Below are 22,767 nucleotides of genomic sequence, written 5' to 3' on the forward strand. Positions count from 1 at the left end.
CTGAGTTAACTAAGGAACATGGGGAACACAAACTAGAATTGTAGTCTCCCTTGATTCCGGCCAGAGGAATTTAAGGGTCTTGTGAAAGGTACATAGTTTTTTGATTTCTTGAAACGGCTTAAGTTGTTTTGCTGTTTGCTTCATTTTGAAATGTGTGTTTAAAATACATTTTTAAGAAGTAGCATGCTCACTATGCAATACAGTGGTACCTCGGGTTAAGTACTTAATTCGTTCCGGAGGTCCGTTCTTAACCTGAAACCTTTCTTAACCTGAAGCACCGCTTTAGCTAATGGGGCCTCCCACTGCTGCCGCGCCGCCGGAGCACGATTTCTGTTCTCATCCTGAAGCAAAGTTCTTAACCCGAGATACTATTTCTGGGTTAGCAGAGTCTGTAACCTGAAGCATATGTAACCTGAAGCGTATGTAACCCAAGGTACCAAGGTATATTTACACAAGGATGCCCCTCCTAAAAGGGGCAGTCTTTGCTCAGTTAGCTCTTGTTTCCCCTCTCTGCTGGCTTCAGTGATGTAGCCTACTTTTCCGAAGTTAGTGGGTGATGAATCAGTACTGCATGTTAAGCTTTCTGTCCTTTTCATTTTTGCTTCCTAGATCATACAATGTGAGCAATCTGACAGATGATCTAAAGCTTTTATACAGAGTTGCTGGTGCAGAAGGAAAAGGAATAACATTTATTTTCACAGATAACGAAATAAAAGATGAAGCGTTTCTTGAATTTCTTAATAACCTGCTTTCTTCTGGAGAGGTTAGCATTTCAGAGGCTTTTGCAGCTGTGTTGCTATGATGACTGTTAGATGTTTTGCTTGTCCTTCTATTTCAAAAGTTCAGGGTAGGTTTGACTGCAACTCACATCAGCTCCAACCAGCACGATCAGGTTGATAGTCAGGGATGCTAGAAGTCAACACCTGGGGGGTCCCACATGAGCTACTGCTAGCAGAGATGTAAATCTTGAAAAATATTTTTAAAAATAAAGTTACAATTCAGGGATCAATTTTAAATGAAATTATTAATTTATTTCTGGGATCATGCAGGTACTGGGCTGGGCATCAGCCCATGTCCCTTGACGAGGCAGGAGCAAAGAGACTTTTGGGAAGTGGGCTGAACCCAAACTAGTTTTCAGAGATAAACTTTAAATGAAATTATTATTTTGTTCACCGTTGATTTTCTTAGTAATTTATGGGGTGGGCATGTAACCAGCCACAGACGTTCAGAATCTTGGCACATTGGCCGCTGTATTTCTTGGGGTCTATATTCTTGCATGTTTTCCATGGATTATATAAAAGTTGTGGAAATGTTATTATTTTTGTTGGAGTGAGAACTCTGTGGAATTTCATGCACTGTATGCACAATAATGTGTTGTTACGCACAGGTCCTATCTTTGGCCCAACAACCAGATTTATGTGCACAAGGCCCTTTAAAAAAAAGCTAAAATCCTGACAATCAGTTGCTCTGGAGAAGGAGCAGGGGGCTAGATTCATTTCCCTCTCCCCTGCGCACCCTTGCTCGCCAAACAAAGGCTCCAGATTCATGTTCCCAGCTGCTCTAAACATGGTCCATTGGATTAGAATACATCTCTTCAAGTAAGGAAAGAAGATAGTCTTTGGCCTGCATATCTTAACTATTAGACAGTTTTGGAAAGGAAACATAGACCTATAGTTTATAAAACTTACATTATAAATACATAAGTGAATTTTCATTTTTCCTTGGCTCTGCTAAGATCTCCAATTTATTTGCTCGGGATGAAATGGATGAAATAACCCAAGGATTGATATCTGTAATGAAAAAAGAACTACCACGAGTTCCTCCAACTTTTGATAATCTTTATGAATATTTTATATCAAGATCGAGGAAAAATCTTCATGTTGTTCTCTGCTTTTCTCCAGTGAGTTTCCTTTAAAAATCGTATCTACTTTCCTTGGACGTATTTGCTTATGATAATTCCTCCCCCATTCAAGACTATGTATTTAAATGTGAAAAATAATATTTTTATGGCAAATATATTCTTTAAAGACAAATCCTGCAAGTTTGGCTCAGCAGTCTAGCTCATAGTAATTGTTCTACTAACAATTCCATTTCTGTATGTAGTCTACAAAACTGGAACAGGCAGCTATGTCCTATGTATGTTAATTTTGAAATTGGTGACGAGGAAGGCTCCATACTACCCTGTAGGGAAGGGAAAGTAGTTATGAAATGGCTTGCAGCTTAAGATATGGGACCTTAGATGCAAAAATGGTTCCCCCCTTTTTTTAATTGAAAAGTTTCAATTATGAAGAAATAAAGTGATGCAAAGAAAAGGAAAAAAGGAACAAACACAGAAATGTATTAGAATAATAATATCAAACTTATAAAAGATCGTATGAGTTAGGGTATTTTTCGTATATATTTACTCCCCCCTGAGAGCCAGTGTGGTGTAGTGGTTAAGAGCGGTAGACTCGTAATCTGGTGAACCGGGTTCGCGTCTCCGCTCCTCCACATGCAGCTGCTGGGTGACCTTGGGCCAGTCACACTTCTCTGAAGTCTCTCAGCCCCACTCACCTCACAGGGTGTTTGTTGTGGGGGAGGAAGGGAAAGGAGAATGTTAGCCGCTTTGAGACTCCTTAAAGGGAGTGAAAGGCGGGATATCAAATCCAAACTCTTCTTCTTCTTCTTCCCCAGATGCAGAAATGTTTTTAAAATTCCAGATCTCAGCCTCTGCATTTAGTTGTGCATATGACTTATAAAATTAATTATTACAATATTTTTTTTTGCTATTCTTGGTAGGTTGGTGAAAAGTTCCGTGCGCGTTCTTTGAAATTTCCTGGCCTTATATCTGGCTGCACTATGGACTGGTTTACTCAGTGGCCTAAGGAAGCCCTTGTTGCTGTATCACATTATTTCCTGTCAGAGTTTAACATTGTCTGTTCTCCTGAAGTTAAAGCCCAAGTTGTGGAAACTATGGGCATCTTTCATGATCTAGTTTCAGAAAGCTGTGATAATTATTTCCAAAGGTAGTGTTTGAAACATATGTAGTAATTCTTTAATGATAACATTTGGCACTGGAATATGTATTTTTTATAGATTATTTTATATACATATAATGTATTTTTTAAAAAAACCAAAAAACCAAAATTAGTTAAATCAGCTATGGATTCGGTTGCTCAGTTATAACTGTTGTATGAAAGATGCAATATGTAAATTTTGTACTTTTATATGAAAATGTAAGTAACTTTTTTCCGTTTTCAATTACGTTAAACTTTGGATTCCTCTTAATAAATATTTAACACTTGTTTGAGAAAACAGATAAGCTTAGAATCTAACTGCCCCTATACCTAGATATAACAGGAGATTATATCTAACATGGTTACTTGGGTTGCAGGGAGATGAGCAGTTATTTATTTCAAAGTCGCTATATCTTGAAATCATTTTTTACAACTGCAGCTCATTAACATGCATTACGATTACAGCTGAAAGTGAAATCTGTGGCTTTTGTCATTGACATAATTGTACATGGGTTTAGGATGGTATCTGATGATAACATGAGTATTTGATCCAATCCCCATTGCATGTTCCAGATACCGAAGAAGAGCTCATGTCACCCCCAAGTCTTACCTCTCTTTCATTAATGGCTACAAAGATGTTTATGCTGAAAAGCTAGCCAACATTAATGAACAAGCTGAGCGGATGCACATAGGTAAGATAAGATTACTCCAGCTCATTGCCCCTGCCAACAATCTCCTCTTCTCTCTCAGTCCTCCCAAGCCACAGCCAAGCCAACCTCATTCAGCTGGGGCTCCTGACCCTTAGTGGAGTCTTTTCAGGGAACTGCTGGGCAGAGGAGGTGCAGGAAAATCACCTGTCACCCTTCTGGATCCAGCTACACATATGCATGACTTGCCTCAGAAGTTTTCCACCTAAAGAAAAGTCTTCATGAGATTTCTCCATGCATTCTATATGAAGATAACAAATTTCCTTATAAAAATTAAAATTCTAGAAATTATTTTCCCTTTGACAAACCAAACTTAGACCCAGATTTTGCCAGGACATAGCTTTTTTTCTTTTTTGTACAGAAATGCCAATTTGTCTATAAAGACAGGTTTCACTTCTACTTTGGCAGCAAATAATGATTAGAGGGATGGAATGGAAGCCCAATCCCTATGAAATCAACATTGCATATAATGTGGGTGGTAGCTAACTAAGTCATACTCAGAGTAAATTCATTGATTTCAATGACTCTATTGACTATTGCTCATCATAAATAACTTTTAATTATTATGAATTTTGATGCCTTTTGTAGGTCTTTCTAAGCTGATGGAAGCTAGTGAATCTGTTGCTAAACTCTCCCAGGAATTGGCAGTGAAAGAGAAGGAACTGGCTCTGGCATCTGTAAAAGCAGATAAAGTAAGTTTTATACCAGAATACAGTATTTTATAAAGGAAAGTGACTGAGTTCACTGGTTTTGTCGTCCCCCGTCCCCCCAATGTTTTGAAAAGGAGAAATCTATCTTGTGTATGGCAACACTATCCTTGTCCCATTGCTGGTCTGCTGAGTTAATTATATGTTGCCCCTGCTTGCTTTGCTTTCTGACCCCATCACCCCCCCCCCCACCCTACCACTCACCAAAGTCACCTCCTCACTTTTCCCTTACCAACTATGTAGGGAAAATGCTTTTAATAGATTTTGTTTGCCTTCACTGATATTGTACTTGCTGCATGATTCCTGACTGGCTAGGATCGCCCATGTGCAATACAGGAATAATTGCCCTTACTCTAAGCTAGCATCGCTTGGCATCATTGATGTCAACACATTAATTAAATGTGTAAGGGCCAGATCCACCCACCCAACCCTGGGAGGCTAGGTGGGGATAAGCCCATTATGAGCTGGCTCACATGGATGTGGCTCATGAAGAACTTGGGGAAGTAAAACCTTGAGTTCACCATTGCTAGCTCTCCTCCATTGCAAACTTCCAAACTGGATGACCCTGCTGCATGTTTTTAAATTTTATAATAGGTGCTAGCAGAAGTGACAGTAAGTGCTGAGGCATCAGCTAAAGTGAAAAATGAAGTTCAAGGTGTAAAAGACAAAGCACAGAAGATTGTAGACGAAATTGATTCAGAGAAAGTAGTAGCAGAGGCAAAGCTGGAGGCAGCTAGACCAGCATTAGAAGAAGCTGAAGCTGCTTTGAATGTGAGTGACGTTGTAATAGAATATTCACAGTTCTCTTGAAGCCACTATAAATGAAGAAATCAATCATACATGAATTGTGCAATATAGATAATGTACCATTGTCTGCCTGCCTGTGCTGCAAAGTACCTATCTTTGAAAATGGAGGTGCAAAGCTAGAAAAGTTGTTAAACATTAACAAGGCTTGAAATAGTCTTTTATTTGTGCTATTTGGGTTGTTCTACATTGTTTCCTAATTTATATTTCTTTCATTGCTGAATACCTTTCCTTATCTCAGATGCTCTGTGCACCATCTATGGCAGTTTTAGGAAATATACTGTAGTTTGTAAGTCTGTGCTGACTATAGCTTTCTGCAATCTGGTAAAACTGTGCTTCAGTTAAATTTCCGATGTCCCTGTTGGAAGCTGAGTGTCCCATTATTCCTCATTTTGTCTATTGCTTAGAGAAATGTGATGTTAAATTCAGGGTACTAAGTTTCCCCTGGGTCCATATAAAATTTGGCCCAAGCAATAAATGAATTTAATTTTCCCTTTGCAGACTATCAAACCGGCAGATATCGCAACGGTTCGAAAGCTTGCCAAGCCACCTCATCTTATCATGAGGATCATGGATTGCTGTTTGTTGCTATTTCAAAAGAAAATAGATTCAGTTACCATGGATCCAGAAAGGCCTTGTTTGAAACCATCTTGGAGCGAGTCACTGAAAGTAAATCCCATTCTGAAATGCTTTCAATACTGGGGGTGGGGGGAATCAATGGCTTGGATCTAGTGGTGCTCTGGTTTAAGCCGAAAGCATTTCTATTTCCACAAAAGGGAGCTCCCAATTCTCCTGTGAGTGCAAGATGTGCTTAGACATGACATCACCTCTGCCTACCACTTGAAAGGAGCATTACATGCAATTTCACCTTGGTATTTCTTCTTGAAATCAACGACAGCTTATAAATGATATTGACAACAACAGCAGTTATTAAAAAGAGACATTTGGTGATGGTCTGATCTTGCCTGGAACCTGCAAGGGGGGGGGGTCAGTGCTGTTGCTTGTGGGCTTCCCCTAACGAGCTGCTTGGGCACTGGGAAAATAGGATGATGGACTAGAATGAGCCATTGGCATGATCCAGCAGGTTTGTTCTTATGTTCTTATATTTTTTATCAACATAAAAGCATTATGCTGTTCTCCAGAATCTCACATAGAGCAACATACAATAAAGGACCTGAAGCTGATTAAGCAGGTTATCTGAGGTGGCCAGGAAATACTTATTAGAAATGTCCCATCCATTTGTTAAATTCATCAGAGTTTCTGACCACTGCATAACAGTTGTCCAATGAACACAACTCTTAAGACAAAGATGGATAACCTTAGGCCCTCCACGTGCTGTTGGAACTCTAACTCCCATCAGTCCCAGTCAGTATGACCAATGCCTAGAAGGATGGAAGCTGCGGCCCAGCATCTGGAGGGTCACAGTCTCCCCAAACCTAAAACAGTTACAGTAAACAGCCGATCATTCGCTTCATTCCACTACTTTGGTAGAATTTAGAAACTAGGAAATTAAAGAAGAAATACAAATATACAAGGAATAATTACAATTGGGACAGTGATGGCAGAAAGTGCTTTACAGGTGTTGTTTGTTTATTTTCAGCTAATGAGTGGACCATTTCTGCAGAGTCTCCAGCAGTTTGCTAAAGATTCCATTAATGAAGAGACAGTAGAATTGCTACAGCCTTATTTTCAAATGGAAGATTATACTTTTGAGAATGGTAAAAAAGTCTGTGGTAATGTGGCAGGGCTGCTTTCTTGGACACTGGCCATGGCAACATTTTATGGCATAAACAGAGAAGTACTGCCTCTTAAGGTAAATGGCAGGATTTGATTTGAAGTGCATTTCCATTTATTGAGAGGCAAAAGAAACCATGCAGAGTCTCTTTTGTCTACTTCTGCAGTGTTGGGTGTAATGGGACTAGAAACATGCCCTTCCCACTTCTTCATATATGATATCACTAATCTTTAAATAATATTTAAACTTCCCTTGAAATTCTGGCAGATGTTGTGTTTGTTTGGGAAACTCCAAATCTACCTTTAATTTTGTTTTAGTTGAATTTGTTGACAAATTATTTTAAAAAATTGAACAATACTTAAGTTTTACAGTTTGAAGCCTTGTACTATACAATATTGCAAGGAACACAATTAAATCATCTTTCTGAAGATGATGCCGCAATAATACTAATACTAATATATTTACCAGTATATGCTACCCATTTGACTGGGTTGCCCAAGCCACTTTGGGTGGCTCCAAACAAAAAGTAGTAAAAACACAATGCAACATCACACACTGAAAACAATCCAGATTTGATTGACAGTATCATGCAGTGCTTTTCACCTGCCCACAAGAGTGGATTGCTTCTGTAACTCAAGGCAGGGTTTTTACTGTGGCTGTCCCTGTTTTGTGGAACAGCATTCCTGTTGAGATACGAGATGCAAAACCACTAATTGTACTTTCTGGGGGAAACGTAAGCCCTTCACTGTATTATTTTTGGTGCCTGCTAAATTTAAGCAAGCCTACCCAGATATTTAGAATGTTGATGTATCTGCTTTTATTTTATTGTTGATCTTATTTTTTTAATGGTTTAAATTATTGTTGTTAACTTTTTTATTGATCATTTTATTGTTTTATTGCTTTTTAGTAACCATCTCTGAGGGTTTTTACAATCAAGCGGTATATAAATTTTATGAAATGAAATAAATAAGACATTTTTGTTCTGACAAGCTTTCCCAGCTGAATGAATACGTTTCTGCCATGATTGTCTACTGTGTAGCATGTATATGTTTTAATTCATTTGCTGTTCTTCTGAGCTGGTTTTTTTAGCTGTTTTTATTATGTTTTGTACATCAACTTGAGAAATCAATGAGGAAGGTGAATAATAATAATAATAGGCACAAGACCCTGTGAGGAAATACTCAAAAAATTATTCAGACCAGCAAATACAGCCATTTACTATTCAAACAAAGCAAAAAGCAGAATATCTGGTTATAGATCTTTTCCTGTCGCAATGAGTTGTCATATTAGTTCCTCTATGCCAGGGAGAGGCAATTCAGACAAGTATTTCTTCAGACTGAATCCCTCTTTGGACAATTTTCCTTTAGACAGCTGCTTCATCTAGTTAGTCTTAGTGTTTTGTCTGTCTGTTTTTCATAGCTAAAAAAACAGCAACAAAAACCTTAGATGTAGTTATAGAAGACACAATGAATTTCTGGAAACATTGCCGCTTCATTCATTTTTCATTTTCAGGCGAACTTGGCAAAACAAGAAGGGCGTTTGAAAGTAGCAAATGCAGAATTAGCAATGGCTCAAGAATTATTAGATGAGAAGCAAGCAGAACTGGATAAAGTGCAAGCAAAGTTTGATGCAGCTATGAAGGAAAAGATGGTAAAACAAGAGAAAATGCTGCTTCACCAACAAGATAATTTATGATGCTGATTTCCTAGCTGGCCACTGCCTTATCTTGAACTTCTTTCTGACATGGGTGTGGGACTGAAATGTTGCTTGTGGGCCTATTTAATAGTGTGCAGGAGAGACTATAGTTTTTGACCCTAATTGGCAGAAATGCAGTAGATAGATAGATAGATAGATAGATAGATAGATAGATAGATAGGATAAATATTACACCAGCCTTTCCCAGTATGGTACTATCCTGATGTTGTTTTGGACTACAACTTCTATGCCTCAGTAGCTGGGGTTGATGGGGGCTGATGGGAGTTGTAGTCCAAAGCATCTGGATGTTCTCCAGGTTGTGAAAGGTTGTATTACGCTGCTTAGTTGCACAGGTAACTCATAACTTACAATTATTTCACTTACATAATCACAGCGTAAATGTGGGTTTTGAAGTCAAGCCAGCTCCCTCAGGAGCTGGGCTTAGGTAGCTGCCATGCAAGAACACAGACCAGGTATAGCAGAGTCATTAGCATGACAAAAGATGAGATATTCAGCGTTAGGCAAGAAAGCAGCAGGCTGCCAAGATTACAGGGGGCAGGCTATGCTCACTGGGGAAAATGTGCCTTTTAAAAAACTAGGCTTGAGGTAGCAGCAGTGGCATCGGGAGCCTGGGGACACCTGGAGCTGTGTGGGTGCCTCTCCATAAGGTGGGGCATCCGGGGGCAGGGCGCAGTGTGGGGCCAAGTAGCCGTATCCCTCCCAGGCGCCCTCCTGCTGGAGGGTGGCTGAGGGGGAGGCATCCGGCGTGGGGCTGGAGGGTGCTGCAGCTTGGGGTCCAGTGTGCTGCCCCAAAGGTAAGTACCACCTGGTGTGCCCCACTCCTCCCACCTCCGCCTCCCTCCACTGCTGGGTATCACATGGATGGGGTGGAGTTATTTGGAGCAGGAGTTTCCTGGGAACAAGGAAGGAAGTAGGGAGAACACTTGCTGGGGGATGAAGGACAACAACCATTAGAGCTGGCTGAGAAGCAGGAACAAAGGAATTGTTGCTTAGGATGGCTGGGCTGCTATGAAGAACAAGATGCTCTTAAGGTGACAGTGCTGCAAGATCTGCACCCCCTTCATCTAAACTCAGGTGTATATATGTGTATTTAAACCATATTTCTTAAAGGCACTACAGCCTCTGTCACATGTTGATTCTAAACAGAAACACAGCCCTGGATGATCACCCAGAACCCCCTGAAATTTTGTGCCCCACTTGGCAGAGATTGGGGGGGGGTGCACACTCTTTATGTGTTTACAAGATGGTTCTTGAATGCAGTTCTAATGGATAAAAATATACAATGGCTTATGATATTATACTTCTTATTAGATATTTATTTATACCCCAACTTTTCCCTCCTGTTTAGCTTGGCTTTCCTCCTGTTTAATGTATATCTGAAACTTAAAGGTGTAAAGTGACAACAGTACACCAAACTCTCTTTCCTCTTTTCATCTGACTGTGGTTTTGTGTTACTCAGTTTCACCGGGGTTGGATTAACCGGTTGAGACTGACATTGCAGGGATGATTACTGGCAATTATTTTGACCTAAAAGAAATGGGAAAATCCACCACCTGATGGGGCCTGGTGTCCCTGTTTGCTTAGGTTCCTGAGCTTATTGCTGCCTGTGGAAAACAGTAGTTGCTATGGTTTCTTTTCATCGACTCCCTTACAAATGCTGCAATTTTATTCTATCTCCCATCGAAACCTAGCAGCTATTATGCCATAAATGACCTTGATAACACCATGTCATCTATTTTCAAGATATATGTTCATAATTTGTCCTAGAGCAGCATAGCTATCATGACGGTCATTTTGAAAAGTATAATGTGACACAACATTTCCTAATTTTAGGACCTCTTGAATGATGCAGAAATGTGTAGGAGAAAGATGCAGGCAGCTTCTGCGCTTATAGATGGCTTGAGTGGAGAGAAAATTAGATGGACCCAGCAAAGTAAAGAATTCCGAGCCCAGATAAACAGGTATGGTTTAGGACAAATAAAGGATCAAAATTCATTGAAAAATACTACTGGGCACCTATCAGTAGGCAGCCAGTTGTATCACACCCCAGTGAAATCTGAGGGACTTAACGTTATTCCACAATTAATCAAAAAGCGCTAATTTCAACTTCAAGTGAACTGAACTGATCAATATTTAATATCTAGAATAAATACGATTTTCTTCTTTCCCCTCTTCCTTTTTACTGGGGGTGGGGTGGGGTGACTGGATACATAAGCAGATTAGACCTTGCACAATTGTCTCCCTTATAGTCTTTTAGCTTCCCTTCTTACTCAACATATCAGTGCCGCTGATCCCTATAGTTGTATAAGGAATAGTGCTGTTCCAGAGTCCAGTGAATTAGTTCACTGAAGCAAGTACAGTGGTACCTTGAGTCACAAACGCCCCAGGTTACAAACGCTTCAGGTTACAGACTCTGCTAACCTGGAAGAGTTATACTTCGAGTTGAGAACTTTGCCCCAGGATGAGAATGGAAATTGTGTGCCTGCAGCGCAGCGGCAGCAAGAGGACCCATTAGCGAAAGCCGCCTCTAGTTAAGAACAGTTTCAGGTTAAGAACAGACCTCCGGAACGAATTAAGTTCATAACTAGAGATACCACTGTACTGAGTGATAGTGGAATCTTCATCCAGTTAAATAGCCAGTTGTGAGGGTTTTGAAATATCCATCTACTTCCCAGTTTAATACTTAAACGTAAAATAGACATCAAACTCACTCAATCCTGCTGTAATTATTTAAATGGTGTCTAATGGTGTTCTTGTTTTATTTATTTTTCTAAGAAGCCTGTACCATGTTGTTTTTTAAAAAATTAAATCTGAAAAAATACTAATGGAGATTCTGTATTTTTCTAGACTTGTGGGAGATGTTTTACTCTGCACAGGTTTTCTTTCCTATTGTGGCCCTTTCAACCAGATATTCAGGAATCTTTTGCTTAAAGATTTATGGGAGACAGAAATGAAAGTCAGGAAAATCCCTTTTACTGAAAATTTGAACCTCATTTCAATGTTGGTGGATCCTCCTACGGTAGGTCTTGCATCCTGTAAACGTTTTTTTGCTCTAAATTTATCCCTATTTAATGTTTATGAGGTAGAATCAAACCATTTGCATTTTTAGCTAGTCTGAACAATGCTTTTTCATTCATCATGTTCTAGAAAATTTGTGTGCTATGCTGTACTATAATGGCAGCAGGAACCAAGGTGGAAACAGTTCTAGCAAACAGCAACTTGTGGCGGGCCAAACCTTGGAGCAGCAACCATTTTTAATTCAGTTACTGTAAGAGTTCCATTGCGTTAAGTAATATCTGTTGATATTACTGAAATAATATAATTATGTTTTTATAGTAACTATTAGAAAAGTTATGAGACAACATACACATAAAGGGACACATATGACCTCTTTCACAGAGATCCAACTAAAAATTTTTAAGTGGAGGAGTGATTTCTTTACATAAAATAAAGATTCAATTAACTCCTGTTACTTTTGTCTCTGTTATAAAAGGAAAGTGTTCAGTGTGGCATATAAGCTATACAAAGGGTTTTTATTTTATTTTATTCCATCGTGGACCTCGGAGCAGTTCAAATATTGAAAAAATTGGGTGGTTTTCATGTGACTGGATACTTGTGTACACTATCTTATTGATAGATTTTTGTCTGAAATGGGAAAATGTGGGTACGTAGAGGCAATTCCATTATTGCAGGTGTGGGTGGTTTTTTTGGTTTTGTTTTTTTACTTGCTGCAATCATGGATATGGCAGAGGCTGTCTTCGCATAATAAAACATCTCTGGCCTTGCAACATATAATTTACTCAGTACATCGCCAGTTATGATATGCTATAAATTTAATCTTCCAAAAAATAAGTAAACGCACGTGCACCAACAGCTTGAATAGATAAAAGAACACAAGCTACTGTAGCATCTTAAAGGCAGGAGCTTTTGGCATAAGCTTTAGTATCACCACAGTTTTTAAGGCAAGAGAGTAACTTGGTGGTGGTGAGCTGGTGACTGTCACTGCTTCTTCTTGAGGGACCAAATTCTGTAATTTAACAATGTGCTGCGTGAAGACATACAGTGGTACCTTGGGTTACATACGCTTCAGGTTACAGACTCTGCTAACCCAGAAATAGTACCTCAGGTTAAGAACTTTGCTTCAGGATGAGAACAGAAATCGTGCTCCGGCGGCGCGGTGGCAGCAGGTGGCCCCATTAGCTAAAGTGGTGCTTCAGGTTAAGAACAGCTTCAGGTTAAGAACGAACCTCCGGAACGAATTAAGAACTTAACCCGAGGTACCACTGTACTTTCCTTTGTCTCTCCTGAACCTGCGTCCTAGTGTTACGAGTGAGGGAGAAAAACAGCTCCCTACCCACATTTTCCACATCATGAATAATTCCATAATGCTTCTATCAACCCCCCCCTTTTATTCACTTCCCCACCTTAAGTAAAAAGCCTAAAATGTGTGTAGTTGGGTAGGTAGTGTTCCAGAACTAGAACACTAGAACTCATTAGTCTTACTGTTATTATATTACTGTATTCCTTTAGATAGGGCTGCCATATGCCTGGCGGAATTTTGGCAACATTTTTGCCACAAATAAAATCTCACTTTTTGAAATATGGTGACCCTACTTTAGATTGTCCTTCATTTAGTTGTATTTTAGGATATGGTAGGGTCCCTTGAGTGAAATTTCTTCACCTACAAAGGAGGGATATTAATACAAATAAAAAAGTTGTTTCAGAGATGGAAGCAATAGGGGCAGTGTTCAAAACCTCCAGGAACCTGTAGCATCCAGCATTGCTTAACAGAATATTTTTGGACTTGAAGCAGAACTCAGTATAGACCATTATCTTATAAGTTGTTAAGATTAAAGCTGACAAAACTTGGTTGTTTTAAATTGTTTTTAATGTTGTAACTCACCCTGGGACCTTATGGTGTAGGGCGGGAGATAAACAAACCAACCAACCTTATATACTTTGCTTATATGATGTGACCAATATGACTATAGCTGCATCGCACAGTAGAACCATTTTTTAAATTAATAAATTATATCTACAATTCTGTACCCACTTACCTGGGAGGGTGTCTCACTTGAACTCAAGGGAACTTACTTTTGAGTGTGTATGCACAGGATTGCACTGTCAATATATCTCTGAACGTCAATTCATTATTGGTTATAGAAGTGGTGACTTCTTTCTCGTTGCCCAGATTAGCGAATGGAACCTACAAGGCCTTCCAGGAGATGAGCTCTCAGTTCAAAATGGCATAATTGTCACTAAAGCGACAAGGTACCCACTCTTGATAGACCCGCAGACACAAGGGAAAACATGGATTAAACATAAAGAAAAGGAAAATGATTTACAAGTAAGTGTTGCAAAGTTTTAAACCAAAGGGTGCTTTTTTTCTCTCCCTGGAAATGCTTTTCTTCTTCTGGAAACATATTTTCAGTAAATATGAGTAGTGTTTAAATCTACACACAAATCCGGCATCCATAATAAACTCTTGAACAGAGTATACCGCTCTGCACCCTTTCAGTTTTATCAACTGAGGCACCCACACATTATTTGGTGGGTTTGCATGAGTTTTCTTTGAACTCTTATGCTAGCATCACTTTCAGATACGTGTTTAGTGTCTTCTAGACATTCTCACTCATATCATATTTAAGCAGTGCTTTTTGGGGGGGTTCTCAGGGCTATGCAGTACCGGCCCCTACCCCCCAAATGTTTAAAATGTGGCACTTACTGCAACAACTTCATGGTGAGTACCTGCACCTTCTTTTCGTTTCTTTTTTTAAAAGTGCTGTACGGTGGTACCTCAGGTTACATATGCTTCAGGTTACATACGCTTCAGGTTACAGACTCCGCTAACCCAGAAATAGTGCCTCGGGTTAAGAACTTTGCTTCAGGATAAGAACAGAAATCGCACGGTGGCGGCGCAGTGGCAGAAGGAGGCCCCATTAGCTAAAGTGGTGCTTCAGGTTAAGAACAGTTTCAGGTTAAGAACAGACCTCCAGAACGAATTAAGTTCTTAACCTGAGGTACCACTGTATATAAGAAATGCAATTGTATTCATACCCTTCCAGGACACTCCCCCCTCTCCTTCACATATATTTCTCAGTTCTTTCAGTGGTTTGGAGTGTCTGAAGTGCAAGTCACTCAGCCAAAACCTCAGGAAAAGAAGCTGCTGCATTCAAATTCTATCTCAGTCATGGTTTTATTGGCTGAAATCTCTCTTCCTCAGTGGCCTGCCATAGAAAGCATAAAAAACTCATAAAATACTTTGCACACTGTGGGAGGCGCTTAACTTTCTGAGCATGTGGAATGAGGTCTGCTAGTGCAATGGGACATCAAAGTCTCATTGATCATGTCTACTCAGATGTAAACCCCACGGAGTACAAAGAGACAGGCTCAGGTAAGTAGGAATAGGGTTGCAGAGAGGTAAAGGTGTTCTAAGAATTAATACTGTAACAAGAAGGTGCCTTGCCAAGTATCTTTCTTGTAAGAATAAACTGTTTCCATTTCTAAGGTGACAACTCTGAATCATAAATATTTCCGCACACACCTAGAGGACGCCCTCTCTCTGGGGAGACCACTTTTAATTGAGGATATAAGTGAAGAATTAGATCCTGCACTTGATAATATATTAGAAAAGAACTTCATTAAATCAGGAACCTCTTTCAAGGTTAGTTACCTTTATAAAAGAGCTATGACTGTAATAAATTTTATTTAAAAGTGTGATAAATGTTTAATCACATCTGTTCTGACCAAGCAAATGAAATAAATCCTGTGGCCAAATAGGGGGAAACCCTCTTGATCATGTGACCAGTTTCTTCTCTAAGAATCTTAGGGGTAGATTGGTCGGAGGTCTGCTTGACAAGCAGTTTTGTTGTGTTTTTGTCAGTCTTTGGGGGCAGAGTTCTTATTCTCTCCTCCCTGCCTCTCAAATTCTTAGCAGGTAGTACCCCTCCCATAACACTTCATTAACACCGCATTAGATCAGTGCTTAGTACAAATTATAAATCTAATAAATAAATAAATAAATAAATAACTAAAACACACATTCCCACTACATCTTTGCACTTATGAATGCCATCAAAATCAAGGGGGCCGAGTATAACTGGGCAGTAAAAGGAGTAAAACTGGGCAGCGGTCACTGAAAGACAGCAAATGGCCTTCTCACTCTGCCTGCTTAACCATATTTCTGTGCGCATATATTCTCAGCTAAGGCTGGAGCATATTTTTTTAAGGGTAGTCATGGAGTCCCTTCTCTTTCACCCTAATTAGTAGTTCAAACAGGGAGGGTCTTAGAAATGCTAGGCACCCCAAAATGTATCTTCCCAGTTATGGATCTTCTCAACTTTGTGCCCCCTCAGCTTGGCACCTTGTGTGGGGGAACCTCTGACACCACCCTAAATTCAACACGGAAAGGACTTGATTCATTTTTCTATAGTCTAGTGGTTTGATTTGGTCTGAACAAATCTGTGATGGTGCCTACCAGTTTTCTGATCACCAGTGACAGGTACAAAATTGCAGCTGCAGCCAAGTTTCGTCTTCATACCAGAAGCTCATTCCACATCTCTGCTTCCCACTTTATGGGCACTGGAAGAGTTCAACCTGAAGATTATGAGAAGAAATTTTAAATGCACCATAAACCGTCATATTACCATTCTAATGCCATTGTTTTTCTTGATTTGTGTAATTGCTGCAGGACTCTGTGATGATAAATTAGGGGTGGGGACCCACATTATGATTTAATGAAAAACTAAGGAAAAGGACAGAAACCAGATTTTACAGCCACATAGAATATTAATATTTATTTTTAGCACAGATGCAGATTAAGCAAATTTAATTGTAAATGAACAATTGTGATGTTTAATATAAATTCAAGTGTGCACATCTTCCTGAATGAATAATTATATGTGCAGATTAGAATGCAATATCTGTTATTGTTATATTGAATTGTTGTTTAGGTGAAAGTTGGAGATAAGGAAGTAGATGTCATGAATACATTTAAACTTTATATCACTACAAAATTGCCTAATCCTGCCTTCACTCCTGAGATCAATGCGAAATCATCAGTAATAGATTTTACTGTTACAATGAAAGGGCTTGAAAACCAGTTATTGAAGAGAGTAATTCTTACAGAGAAACAGGTAAGATCACCAAGAATGAACTCATACACTAACAAAACAATGAAACTGTAATGCTTTACTGATGCTTGATTTTCTAATTCTGAAATGCTGGTCTAGAACCCGCTAGTAAGTCATGGTGATTTGAGGTGGTGGTTGGAGTGGATGGGGATGAATTTTGGAAAGAAGGAAACTTGGGAGAAGAAAAATCAACTGAACAAATTCCTTAAATATAATGATACAGCAGTGTCTTTTAAATTATAAAAAACATAAATGTGCAAGCGCTAACAGATTATGATTGGGGCAATTGCATCATAACACAATGTTAAAAATGTTTAGACAGTTTGTCTTGATATTTAACAAAGGAACTGGAAGCAGAGAGAATTAAACTCATGGAAGATGTAACATACAATAAACGGAAGATGAAAGAACTTGAAGACAACCTGCTTTATAAGTTAACTGCAACTAAAGGTAGTGTATCAACTTATATTCATTTCGTATTTATTAAGGTTGGCATTGGTCTGCTTCCATTAAGGATAGGGACATACGTCTCTGGTTTACCATATTAAAAGATCTAATTCTACCTGAAGTAAATGCAGTTGAAAGCTTGCACCTGGACTGCACTACTTCAGCCTGCAGGTGGAGGCATACTTGAATCCTTCATACAATAAATAAATAACCCCTGCATATAGGACGTTACGCACTGAGGAGAAAGGGTTTCTTGGCATCTCATTTCTATCTGCAGAGATTTATTTGTTTATTTATTTGTACAGAGGAGCATCCAATCATTTGAGCCGCTACAGTCCAGTCCAGTCCAGCCCAGCCCAGCCCAGTCCAGTCCAGAGAAATAGGTTTACTTCTGCAATGCTGTGTGCTCTTTGCGAGTACTACACCTAATTCATTAGACAAACCTCTCAGACATCCTTATGCATTTGAGTATGTCCTTCGTGGGATGCGGGTGGCGCTGTAGATTAAATCACAGAGCCTAGGGCTTGCCAATCAGAAGGTCAGCGGTTCGAATCCCTGCAACGGGGTGAACTCCCGTTGTTCGGTCCCAGCTCCTGCCCACCTAGCAGTTCAAAAGCACGAAGTGCAAGTAGATAAATAGGTACCGTGCCGGCGGGAAGGTAAAGGGCATTTCCGTGTGCTGCTCTGGTTCACCAGAAGTAGCTTAGTCATGCTGGCCACATGACCCGGAAGCTGTCTGGGGACAAACGCCAGCTCCCTCAGCCAGTAAAGGGAGATGAGCACTGCAACCCCAGAGTTGCCCGCGACTGGACCTTATGTGTGAGAGCCAGTGTGGTGTAGTGGTTAAGAGCGGTGGACTCGTAATCTGGTGAATCGGGTTCGCTTCCCTGCTCCTCCACATGCAGCTGCTGATTGACCTTGGGTCAGTCACACTTCTCTGAAGTCTCTCAGCCCCACTCACCTCTCACAGAGTGTTTGTTGTGAGGGAGGAAGGGAAAGGAGAATGTTAGCCGCTTTGAGACTCCTTCGGGTAGTGAAAAAGCGGGATACCAAACTCTTCTTCTTATGGTCAGGGGTCCCTTTACCTTTACCTATGTCCTTCCTACCATATTAATGTGAAGTACTGGATGTGCAAGGTGAAAAGATAAACAACTGCAGAGCAGAAGTTTCTGTCTGAAATGGATAGATCACACTCCTCTGATTGAGATGAAGCAGACTAGTGGTTGAGGTTCTTTGTGGCTAAAACAGAGGAGGCTATGGACCCTCCTTTCTCTTTTGGGAAAGGACCACCGTGACAGAGCATCTGCTTAGCGTGTAGAAGGTCAATCTCCAGAATTTTCAGGCAGGGCTAGAAGAGTGTCTGAACCCCAGTCAGTGTGGACAGTGCTGGGCTTGATGGACCAATCATCTGACTCAGTATAAGACAGTTTCCTATGTTCCTTCTCCATGGAGGATGACCCAGCAGATGAGAAACACTGCCATGTAGTGTTCAAAGGCAGGGAAATTGGCAAGATCTCCCCCAGTCTATTTTCCTGCTACAGGGCATATGACAGAGAAGAGGCAGCAACAGGGCCAGCGACAGAGACGAGCATTGGGTGGATGTTGTTGCCTGCAGCAGGCAACCATTTAAATCGTCCCTAATTGGCTCCAACCTAGCATCCATCCATAATGGGGGTATGTTTGAGGCAGGGACAGTGAGTATTTTGAGGGAATTCAGGCACTAGCTCACTGCAAGTAGCAACAGCAGCTGCTGCTTCCCTGTGGTCCTCTCAGTGTCAGGATTTTTTTAAAAGCAGCCCACCCATCATCAGCAATAATAGGCCCTGCTGAGGCTCCAGCCTTTGCCCAAAAAAGCCTTGTGGTAATGCTGCCCATGCTAATTGTTTCTTACTAGTTTCTTCCACTTACATGCTGTCTCTCCACTGGAATAAAAAGAGACCCCAGCTTTTAGGATGAAGTGTTCTTCCTTCATCATAATTAGTTGCTGGGCTTTCTACGGAAAGATACATAGCATGGTGTAGGAGAAGCAACCAGCAGAATGCCTGGGCAACCCTTATTTGGCTCATTTAGAATGCAAAGAACCACTTTGCTTTAACTGCTTGGCCTGCATTCTTTGTACTAATTAAATTATGCTTTTCTGATAGAGGAACTGGTTGATTTTATTTCCATATTGAGTTCTGAATTCTGTACAGGAAATTAAAAAGCACCGTTACCAAACATTTCCTCTGGTGCCCTTTAGGGTCTTTGGTGGATGACGAATCTTTAATTGGTGTTTTGAGGACAACTAAACAAACTGCTACAGAGGTATCTGAAAAGCTGGAAGTTGCAGGAGAAACTGAGAAAAAAATTAACACAGCACAAGAGGAATATCGTCCAGCTGCTACACGAGGAAGCATTCTTTATTTTCTTATCACAGAAATGAGCATGGTCAATACAATGTACCAAACCTCATTAGCTCAGTTCTTAAAACTATTTGATCAGTCCATGGCCAGGTAAGAATACTGTGTTATTTCTGCAGACGCCTGTATCTTTTCCCAATCCATCCCCTCTGCTTCAGGCTTATTTTCACCCAATCTAGTCGGGCCGAGTCCTGAATGAATTTGGGGTTGTTGCTCAGAGCAACATTTCATTTTGCTTAGCTGTACTGCTTTTTGCTGCTATTTAGATTATAAATGTTGCATGTCCCCCCAATCTCCAAGCGCTGCAAGAATCCAGGGGTTTCAGGCACTTACCCTAGGTTCCTGTTTCCTTTTGAATGAGGTACAGTGGAGACTGAGGTGTTTTAAAGATGTGTGGGTTCTTTTACACAAATATACACACACAACCTGAGCCCATGATGGAGGGGTTCACAGCATTAACACCCCCAAGAGGGCCTCACTTCTTCCATAGCTACAGCCTTGGATTCAAACAGAAATCAAACATTGCTCTGACACTCTCCAGCTTTCGGCTTTGCTTCTAGCTCACATCACTCAAAACTCTCTGCTTTCAACTCTGCCCTGAGTTGGAGGAAGGGGCCCTACCCATTTGCCATTTTCACAGAGCCTTTGTTCCCCATCACCTCACCAGGAAGCTAGCTTGGCTATTCCAAGAATTAGAAGAGGGTCCGTGCATTCAGCCTAACCCCTCCCAAAACGCATAACATATTTTTGTACAGTATTTTTATTCTTAGGCCTTCATGTGAGTTATTAGTAGATTCTTTCACCTTAGAATTGCATCCAGTGTAGTTGTCTTGTTCAGGCAAGTGCTTTTGATTGCTTAATGGATTTTCCTCTCCTCCCCCAGTGCTCCTGTCCATGTCTCTTCTAGAGATTCCTCCAACCCTTTGGGGCAATTGGGTATGTGTGCATGAGAAGAGGAGGCAGAGGGGATGTTATACTGAACAAGTGGAAGTCTTTGCACAAAGACAAGCAGAAACAATTCATTGTATATATTTATTAATATGAGATGTTTGGTCTATTAATATTTGAATCCCTCTTTTGTATAGTAAATATTGTACCTTTTGTATATTACTTTTTCTTTTAGAGAATTTACTTGAAATGCTGCTATATTTTATTGTGTAAACTTTTGTGAAGTTGATGTGAGCTGCTTTGAGCTTATTGATGTGAATCTGTTTGCTTACTTTCTTGCTTTGCTTTTATGCCTTAGATCTGATAAGTCCCCTATTCCACAGAAAAGGATCACAAATATTATTGAGTTTTTGACATATGAAACTTTCACATACTCTGTTAGAGGTTTATATGAAAACCATAAATTTCTCTTTACGCTGCTTCTGACATTAAAAATTGATCTGCAGAGGGGTCAAATCAAGCCAAAGGAGTTCCAAGCACTAATTAAAGGTAATTACTAGTTCTGAATTATTTCTACCTTGTTACAAAAGCTTGTAATGGGATACATGTTTGCATATTATACTGAAAGCAACTCTGTGTGGAACACTAAACAGAGTGGACAACTGCCTAAAGCCATTGGAATGGGTAAACAGGAATTTAAGAATATAAGAGCCGCACAGGATCAGTCCAAAGACCCATCTACTCCCATACTCTGTTCTCACAGTGGCCCCCCCAGATGCCTATACAAAGCCCCCCAGGCTCCCTTTCTTCGGGGGGGGGGCAGAAGTGCTCCCCTCCAGCTCCGCTGAGTGCCAGCAGGAAGAGGACAAATGCACACAGTTGGAGCATTGTTTTGTCTGGAACTTTCTGCTCAGCATCCTGGAGCTATCACTCACTCACTGCCTGAAGTAAGCACTTCATTCACTTCTGATGCTTTTTCTTTGTGCTGCTGTAAAATGCTTTGCTTGGGTCAGTTGCAGCACAGCTGTGACTTGTGAGTCCACACGGATCTCAGCAGCAGCACAGACCTTGCATACCCCACCCCACCCCCCAATGCACATCAGAGGAATTGGGAGCTCATTGCCCCAGAATAACAGCCTTCTTGAGAATGCTCATTAGCCATGCTGGTGACCTTGTGCACTTGTTGGTACCTTTCCTGCCCTGCATATCCATCATCTACGTAAGCCATCCTTATGCATATCCACACTGATTATTAAATTTTTTATAACATCAATTTTATTCAAACACATTCATGGGGACAGAGCAGGCTTTTAAACCTTATTAAGGATGCAAGACTGCCTAAAGACTGATGTGCCGGTTAATTCTACTGTAGTAAATGGGCATTAATTTTGTGTAACCGGAAACGGAAATGCAGCCTAAAACGTATGTGTCTCTTAGCTCATGGTATACAAGTTCATTTGTAGTTGTAAACAATTGTTTCCTGCTGTGAATACAAGTCGTGGCACGCCATGGGTTTGTGAAATGTCTCCCTCCTCTTTTGCCCTTTGTGAGGATGAGAAAGCTTCTAGTTTTAAACTAACTACAGTTCCTGCTAACTTGGGGAATTGTGCTTTGTTTAGACTAGGGTTAGCCAACATGGTGCTTCCAGATGTTTTTGGACAACAAAACACACCAGCCACAGCTAGCATGGCTAGCAATGGATAATGGAAATTGTATTCCAACATACAGAGGGCACCATTTTGGTTGTCCCTGATTAAGACCATGGCTTTGAATGGGAGCTACAGTTTCTGATGACTAAAATGTGGTCAGGGCATGCTTTGATTGATCACAAAGAAGGCCTGTCTGCTATTGTTCTTATGGGAACTCTTCAGAAGGACTTCTGTCCAATTAATCATGTAATGCACCAACTGTTTTTGAAACAAAAAAGCTTTATATGAATTCTAAATATTAAAGAAGGCAATGCTGCTGATGGAGTATTGTCTGTGACACTGTACGAATTAGTCTTGGCTCTTATTTTGTATTAGTCATGGAAAAACCACTCTAAAAGGAAGTTATTCACATAAAGGAAAGTATATGTGTCATACAAAAATGTAAAATTGCCCATAATACATTACCATCATAGATGTCATAGATGCAAGGAGAATGAATTAAAATGCTAATCAGGTATAAGGCTGTGAAATAAGGGCAATTAAAAGTTTGTAGCAAACAATGAGGCTATAATAACTGCAAAAAAACT

At 40.2% G+C, this 22,767-nt stretch overlaps 1 protein-coding gene across 1 annotated transcript in view; it reads left to right on the plus strand.

The window, feature by feature from the left end:
- DNAH8 (dynein axonemal heavy chain 8) overlaps positions 1-22,767 on the plus strand; it is a 129,896-nt gene that overhangs the window by 81,716 nt on the left and 25,413 nt on the right. Inside the window, exons 63-79 of the mRNA XM_081186333.1 lie at positions 610-763; positions 1,736-1,900; positions 2,779-3,005; positions 3,570-3,688; positions 4,292-4,395; positions 5,005-5,181; positions 5,716-5,883; positions 6,815-7,027; positions 8,462-8,599; positions 10,499-10,626; positions 11,513-11,684; positions 13,857-14,012; positions 15,174-15,329; positions 16,618-16,800; positions 17,142-17,247; positions 19,484-19,736; positions 20,890-21,080. Coding sequence (XP_081042459.1) covers positions 610-763; positions 1,736-1,900; positions 2,779-3,005; positions 3,570-3,688; positions 4,292-4,395; positions 5,005-5,181; positions 5,716-5,883; positions 6,815-7,027; positions 8,462-8,599; positions 10,499-10,626; positions 11,513-11,684; positions 13,857-14,012; positions 15,174-15,329; positions 16,618-16,800; positions 17,142-17,247; positions 19,484-19,736; positions 20,890-21,080 — 2,810 coding nt within the window. The remainder of the gene's footprint in view (positions 1-609; positions 764-1,735; positions 1,901-2,778; positions 3,006-3,569; positions 3,689-4,291; positions 4,396-5,004; positions 5,182-5,715; positions 5,884-6,814; positions 7,028-8,461; positions 8,600-10,498; positions 10,627-11,512; positions 11,685-13,856; positions 14,013-15,173; positions 15,330-16,617; positions 16,801-17,141; positions 17,248-19,483; positions 19,737-20,889; positions 21,081-22,767) is intronic.

Source organism: Podarcis bocagei (assembly GCF_964188305.1).
Source record: "Podarcis bocagei genome assembly, chromosome: 3".
NCBI lineage: Eukaryota > Metazoa > Chordata > Lepidosauria > Squamata > Lacertidae > Podarcis > Podarcis bocagei.